Source organism: Oncorhynchus nerka, linkage group LG14 (assembly GCF_034236695.1).
Source record: "Oncorhynchus nerka isolate Pitt River linkage group LG14, Oner_Uvic_2.0, whole genome shotgun sequence".
Taxonomy (NCBI): Eukaryota; Metazoa; Chordata; class Actinopteri; order Salmoniformes; family Salmonidae; genus Oncorhynchus; species Oncorhynchus nerka.
Genome location: NC_088409.1, coordinates 37914798 through 37922518, shown reverse-complemented (window position 1 = coordinate 37922518; position 7721 = coordinate 37914798). Strand labels below are relative to the sequence as shown.

At 44.3% G+C, this 7721-nt stretch overlaps 1 protein-coding gene across 1 annotated transcript; it reads right to left on the bottom strand.

Moving 5' to 3' along the window:
- Window positions 1–1221: 1221 nt before the first annotated feature.
- LOC115142041 (thioredoxin-interacting protein-like) lies at window positions 1222–6258 on the bottom strand. Its single transcript, XM_029681520.2, has 6 exons — window positions 5703–6258; window positions 5221–5296; window positions 4964–5111; window positions 4292–4651; window positions 3860–4174; window positions 1222–3705 (listed from the first exon to the last, which is right to left on the bottom strand). Exons 1-6 carry the CDS (start codon window positions 5956–5958, stop codon window positions 3679–3681), a joined length of 1182 nt encoding a protein of 393 aa, XP_029537380.1. The 5' UTR covers window positions 5959–6258; the 3' UTR covers window positions 1222–3678.
- Window positions 6259–7721: the final 1463 nt, after the last annotated feature.

Sequence of the window (7721 nt, the reverse complement as noted above, 5' to 3'; positions counted from 1 at the left end):
GAGTGGGCACCGAGCCAGGTGCCATGAAGCCGGCTCAGTGCATCTGGTCCCCAGTGCGTCTCCTCGGGCCGGTGTACATGGCACCAGCCTTACGCATGGTGTCCCCGGTTCGCCAGCACAGCCCAGTTCGGGCTATTCCACTTCGCTGCACTGGCCTGGCTACGGGGAGCATTCAGCCAGGTAGGGTTGGGCAGGCTCGGTGCTCGAGACCTCCTGTGCGCCTTCACGGTCTGGTCTATCCGGTGCCACCTCCACGCACCAGCCCTCCGGTGGCAGCCCCCCGCACCAGGCTGTCTTCTCCCTACAGGTGCTCCCACCTGTCCAGCGCTGCCAGAGCCTTCCTCCTGTCCTGAGCTGCCAGAGCCGCCAATCTGTCCTGAGCTGCCAGTTACGTCGGCGATGCCAGAATCGCCCTTCACTCCGGCGCTGCCGGAGTCTCCCGCCTGTCCGGCGCTGCTGGAGTCTCCCGCCTGTCCGGTGCTGCCAGAATCTCCCATTTGTCCGGTGCTGCCGGAATCTCCCGTCCATTCGGGCTAGGGTCCCCAGTCCGAGGTCGGCGCCGAGGGTCGCCGCTCTTAAGAGGCCACGGAGGCGGTTAAGGAGGCGGAGAAAGACTATGGTGGAGTGGGGTCCACGTCCCGCGCCAGAGCCGCCACCGCGGACAGACACCCACCCAGACCCTCCCCTATAGGTTCAGATTTTGCGGCCGGAGTCTGCACCTTTGGGGGGGTACTGTCACGTTCTGACCTTAGTTCCTTTGTTTTGTCTTTTGTTTTAGTATGGTCAGGGCGTGAGTTGGGTGGGTTGTCTATGTTAGTTTGTCTATGATTTTCTATTTCTGTGTTTGGCATGGTATGGTTCTCAATCAGAGGCAGCTGTCAATCGTTGTCCCTGATTGAGAGCCATATTTAGGTAGCCTGTTTTGCATTGTGTTTTGTGGGTGGTTATTTTCTGTTTAGTGTGGTGTTGCACCTTACAGGACTGTTCATTGGTTGTTTGTTGTTTTGTTTTCAGTGTTCATTAAAATATTTAAAATATGAACACTTACCACGCCGCACCTTGGTCCTCCTCTCCTTCCACCACAGACAAGCGTTACAGCTGGAATAAACACATTCCATATTCCAATTTGTTCATTTACCTAAGGTCAAATCTAGAGTCTTTGGAGACAAATATTTTTCAGACCTTGAAAATAAGCAAATATAAGAAAGGCAGAGACAGGGAAACAATTCAGAATTTAATATTTTTTCTTTGCATAGAAAACCTACCCATAGGTTCTCCTCATATAAAATACTTCTCGCATTTTCACATACCCAAATTCAAAACATAATGTAGATCTCCCATTTAGTCATTCCCATTCGGCAAGCTTGGTCATTACCATGAAAAGTCACTCTCTTCTACCATAAACCACTGAGTTAACATTATTGTAAAATGACCTAGTATAATCTGGAAGACTATTATGAATACAAAAATATGTCATTTTTAATTATCTAATTAAGAGCCAATGATATTAACATAAAGTGCAACAGAATATAAAATTGAAACTTTCTATCCCTTCACTACTTTTGCATGGTCACAGCATTGTATCTGTCTGAGCTAAAATGATAGCTGTGCACACTCAATGTATGGATGTGAATTCTAACATTGTTTCATTCCTCTGAGAGAATATGTCAACTGTCAAAATGCTCGAACACACTGAGGTACAGAACTACCATGGAATGACTAGAGGGTTACAGACAGATATACAGTTGAAGTCGGAAGTTTACATACACCTCAGCCAAATACATTTAAACTCAGTTTTTCACAATTCCTGACATGTAATCCTAGTACAAATTCTGTTTTATGTCAATTAGGATCACCACTTTATTTTAAGAATGTGAAATGTCAGAATAATAGTAGAGAATTATTTATTTAAGCTTTTATGTATTTCATCACATTCCCAGTGGGTCAGAAGTTTAAATACACTCAATTAGTATTTGGTAGCATTGCCTTTAAATTGTTGAACTTGGGTCAAATGTTTCGGGTAGCCTTCCACAAGCTTCCCTCAATAAGTTGGGTGAATTTCTGCCCATTCCTCCTGACAGAGCTGGTGTAACTGAGTCAGGTTTTTGGGCCTCCTTGCTCGCACATGCTTTTTCAGTTCTGCCCACACATGTTCTATAGGATTGAGGTCTGGGCTTTGTGATGGTCACTGCAATACCTCGACTTTGTTGTCCTTAAGCCATTTTGCGACAACTTTGGAAGTATGCTTGGGGTCATTGTCCATTTGGAAGACCCATTTGTGACTAAGTTTTAACTTCCTGACTGATGTCTTGAAATGGTTCCTCATATATTTCCACATAATTTCCCCCCCTCATGATGCCATCTATTTTGTGAAGTGTACCAGTCCCTCCTGCAGCAAAGCACCTCCACAACATGATGCTGCCACCCCCGTGCTTCACGGTTGGGATGTTGTTCTTCGGCTTGCAAGCATCCCCCTTTTTCCTCCAAACATATATACGATGGTCATTATGGCCAAACAGTTCTATTTTTGTCAGACCAGGGGACATTTCTCCAAATAGTATGATCTTTGTCAACATGTGCAGTTGCAAACCGTAGTCTGGCTTTTTTTTATGGCGGTTTTGGAGCAGTGGCTTCTTCCTTGCTGAGAGGCCTTTCAGGTTATGTCGATATGGGACTCATTTTACTGTGGATAGATACTTTTGTACCCGTTTCCTCCAGCATCTTCACAAGGTCCCTTGCTGTTGTTCTGGGATTGATTTGCACTTTTCGCAGTATGTTCATCTCTAGGAGACAGAACGTGTCTCCTTCCTGAGCGGTATGGCGGCTGCGTGGTCCCATGGTGTTTATACTTGCGTACTATTGTTTGTACAGATGAACGTGGTACATTCAGGCGTTTGGAAATTGCTCCCAAGGATGAACCAGACTTGTGGAGGTCTACAATTTATTGTATTTGATCTTGGATGATTTCTTCTGATTTTCCCATGATGCCAAGCAAAGAGGCACTGAGTTTGAAGGTAGGCTTGAAATACATCCACAGGTACACCTCCAATTGACTCAAATGATGTCAATTAGCCTATCAGAAGCTTCAAAAGCTATGACATAATTTTCTGGAATTCTCCAAGCTGTTTAAAGGCACAGTCAACTTAGTGTATGTAAACCTCTGGCCCATTGGAATTGTGATACAGTGAATGATAAGTGAAATAATCTGTCTCTAAACAATTGTTGGAAAATGACTTGTGTCATGCACAAAGTAGATGTCCTAACTGACTTGCCAAAACTAGTTTGTTAACAATACATTTGTGGAGTGGTTGAAAAACTAGTTTTAATGACTCCAACCTAAGTGTATATAAACTTCCGACTTCAACTGTAGAACGATCAGTTTCTGAAGACTGCAATGGTGATAGTGAATGTGGAGTGGACACCAACATCTACAATCCATACTCATTCAACCTGAATAGTTTCACTTCAACTTGACTCTCAAGTCCACATCTCAGTTCTGTTCCTTGAAATAGTCTTCAGGGCTAGGGTCCCACACTCTTTCTGCTTCACAACTGTGCTGCTCTTTAACCAGTCACCAGTCCATTCCCCGATCTCACTAAGGCTAACCACCAGTGCTTAGACTACAACGGGGATTAATTGCAACTCTTACTCGTGGTTCAGCAGACCCGAAGAACATGGTCATTGCTGTTTGAGATCCTCGTCAACCTGAGAGAAAGTTGAAAAGAAAGAGAGAAACAGTTGGGAAAAAAACAATTAGACCACATTTGCAACAGTGCAAACTCCGTGCTATCTGCTTCACTTTTCACTAGTAACTGACTATATCGGTTAAATGTCTATCTTCTATTCTCCATCTCCTTACCTCGGTGTAGGCAGGGGGAGGAGGGTACCAAAGCTCGGGGGCGCGCATGAACAGTCCTTCATCCTCATCTGCGTCGTAGTTGACCAGCAGAGGTGTGAGGGCGGAGTCGATACGGCAGTCGCGGGAGATGTTGCTGTAGCTGGGGGGTTGTGACAGGAGGCACAGCGACCCAAAGCTACTGAAGGGGGTGTTCAGGGACTCTGCCTGGCTGCTCATGCTGTTGGTGCGGCTGCCAAAGCCATTGAAGGGGATGTTCCCAATGACCAGGGGCAACTCTAGGACCACCTTGTCACTGCCGGGAATGTGGACATAGATCTGATGGATAGATAGATATGTCATTCCTAAGTCACAAGTCCTTTCAATCATTTTCAATGTGAGGTTTATGGTATGAGCCTATATCAAGCAACAAGTTGTCTCAAGTTTATGACTCACCCTGAGGGCATAGTCCACGTGAATGATGTCGCACCCCAGGAGTGAGGGCTTGAGCCTAGGCACTCGGATGGTCTTGCTCTGCCACATGTCACACATGCCCGAGATGATATGGTTGCCCCTCACGACTGAGAGCTTCTGCCCTAGGACCTTGGTCCTGCCATTGGCCTGGTAGGTGTGCTTGACCATGATGGCTGCCTTGGGCACCACGATACGTGAGCAGGTGTTTTCAAACTTTGCATTGATGCAGATGTCCTCGCCCTCGCAGAAGCCCTTGCGGTCAATCTTGGCACTGATGGACACATGTCCATCTGGGATGAACATGCAGGTGAGCTTCTTCTCCTTCGTACCTGCAGCTGGAGCCTGGACGAGAAACAATGAGAAACATTAACATGAGTTAAACATAAATCACCAAACATGTTGATTGCAAGTCAACCATCAAGTCTAACACCATCCACCCACACCTTATAATCTCTCATGTATAGCCAGTTATGGCAAAGTTATACAATTGTCATTAACATTATTAAGCCATGTATCATCATTACATGGCTCATTCAGGAGAACAAGGTGTATAATACAATCACTGTCAAGTAGCAATGTGTATAATGTAATAACTATCAAATGGCATTATTCCTTGTGGTGATAATTATGATGATGTGATGAGCTGTTATGTACCAGGAGGTCAGGGGTGTTGACGTCCAAGGGCTCCTCCACCTCAAAGTGTTTCTCGCACTGCAAAGCAGGCTGGGAAGGCCTCTCCATCACTGCCCTGACATAATACTGGACACAGCCAAACTTCCCCTTGTAGGACGACACCAGTTGCCTGTGACAAAAGCAGGAGGAATTTTAGTTGTGGGATGCTGTCATTACCACATAATGCTATGCCTTTATAGGAAACAAACAACAAGGTTTTTACAGTCCTTGATGCTTACCCAGGATGTGGCAGCTCAAAGCCAAACATGTACTCATATCTGTTCCCTGGTCTGAGAGTGACCGAGCCATTGGAATCTGAGGACGAGAGAAATACATTATGGTCCATTCATTAAACTATGAATTTAGCCAATCTCTCTTAGGTTAATATATTTTGGTCTATTTGTGCAATCCACTGTAGACCACAGGACACCCGTGGTCCACTTCTAGTGCTTATGGGCCAATAACAACCACCCCTGGTTGCATTTGATAATCCATAAACATCGACGTATGTAAATAAAACATATAGCTAGTCTATAAAGCATAATTTCTCATTCTCCATTTTTGCGCACTACACTGTACTCACAGACTGCAATAGTCAGCTAGTGACAGTGCATAAAAGCTGGATGACACCGGATGTAGCCTGCCGACTGCTTTGAAATGCTATTTTCACATTCGAGACAAAGACATTTACTTGTGTTTATATTTTAGTTTATAATATTACCTCTAGGCTGGTGGTCCAGATAAACGGTATCTTCGTATTTCAGATATTCAATGTCTTCACGGCATCTGTGCTTTCCTTTCGCGTACTCCACTTTTGCGCATCCAATTCCAAACACTCTCATAGCGGACACCTTGGTCATCTCGGACACCTCAACCACAATATTCCCGGCTACCTTGTCACCACTGGAGTAGAAAGCCTTAGTAGGATCATGGAAAACGACCTCAAAGGTCTTCAATTTCTTTGTAATGATGACCATTTTAATATTTGTTCAGTGTCCCGCGGTTAAGAAAATATGAGTGGAAAATAGCCGACCGCTATTATTAGCTAGTTAAGCCTATTGAATTCCACGGATGAACAAATGTCCAACAATTTGATTGCATTTACAATCACTATACTGTCACAATGTTAGCTACTTATTGTCATCATCCGTACAATTCTGAGCTGACTGTAAACAGCAAGTCTCCGCATTGGTTTTATATGGATGGCGAGTAGACATCCCAACCCAGTCTCGCCAGCCGCATACTCACTATCCCGTTACCGGACTGTGCATGCTGTCGGTGAATGCACCGTCTGAACTGCTGCATGTACAGCCCTCTCATTGGTAAAACATATCTTGTTTGTGCACCTCCTTGCCAATCAGCACACAGAAAGACCGCGTGGACACCTCATGGTAAAGTAACGAAAAGGAGTATATCGCATGTAGAGGCGTGGTTCTGGGGTTAGATCCATCTAGATCCCCAAAATGAGTCAACCAATCATTATACCCAACATACACGTGTTAACGTAATATGTTCTCTAAATCTCTAATAATAAAATGTTGATTGAACGCAAGCACGAACAAGTTTGTTACCAACACCTTACATTTGGGTAGGTAGACAAATCTGTCTCTGATGGTAGGCTAATGCTTGCTGACTGTCAACACTCAAAAAAGTGTAGGTAGCCTATAGGGTAGAGTCAGGTTCAAATCCCAAATCTGACGGGAAGATCTGGTGGGATGTGACAGGATGTTGCAACATGGTCTGAGAGCATTTCGTAATGTAGCGACCCGCACGGACAGCTGTGTATTGAGTTATGCTGTTCGTTTGTTGTGTTGTATTTATCAGTACCTATTATTCGCTGGGTTCGGCGTGCCAGTCAACCTGCTATCTGCCAACCACAGGAATGCCTGGAATGTACCGGTGCGGGCATCCTTGTGGTTGGTGGAACAGCCAGGGGTGGAGCACAGTAAATATAAGACCATGCTTAGCCATTGTTCTCTCGCTTACGTTTTGTCTTAACAAGAGATGGTCACAGTTGTTTCATACGTTGATCCTTGATTTATTCAGCGCGGGGTACGGCCGAACAGTAGCCTGTGTTGAGTTGGGTTAATAAACCGGGAATTCGTGAATTCAATTCTGTCTGGACATTTGTTCGTTTATGATCTAGCCAGGTCAAATTTATCTGAGACACTCCATTTATTATGATATGTTATGTTTCGTATGGTATGTATTATTTTCTGGTTGTCCATCTATTTCTTACATGTTACAAATTACAATTCGTATGATATGCTACAAATAGCAATTTGTACAATATGTTACACATTTGCAAAATGTACAATATATTAAGAATTTGCTAAACAAATGAGGAATTCCAATTTGTTCTGGCTAACGCTAAAGTAAGCTAGTTCTAGGGGCTAGGAGTTAGGTTAAGGCAAGTGTTTCGGGTAGCTAAAACGGTTATAGATTATCTAACATGCTAAGTAGTTGCAAAGGAGCTAAAAAGTAGACAGTAGTTGCAAATTAGCTCAAATTGTCCGTGATGAGATTCGAACAAATAACCTTTAGGTTGCTAGACTTTCTTGTTATATGCCCACCCCGAACAGCCACCCTTGTTGCTGATTTAAATATTTGAACTCATTCATAAAGCTCCTGTGGTTCCATTTGCAAGGCATGGTCATACATCCTGGTTGCTATCTGGAAGAGTGAAAGACTATTTTTCACTACACAGATCAGAGGTTAAACATAGGCATAACCATTTCAC

Bases quoted from the DNA above. Each gene is read 5' to 3' on its own strand.
- LOC115142041 (XM_029681520.2), bottom strand. From the start codon at position 5,958: ATGGTCATCATTACAAAGAAATTGAAGACCTTTGAGGTCGTTTTCCAT. The intron at 5,112-5,220 runs GTAAGCATCAAG...CTTTTGTCACAG, and splicing joins TTTGAGCTGCCACATCCTGG to GCAACTGGTGTCGTCCTACA. The intron at 4,652-4,963 runs GTACATAACAGC...TTTCTCGTCCAG, and splicing joins TCAACACCCCTGACCTCCTG to GCTCCAGCTGCAGGTACGAA.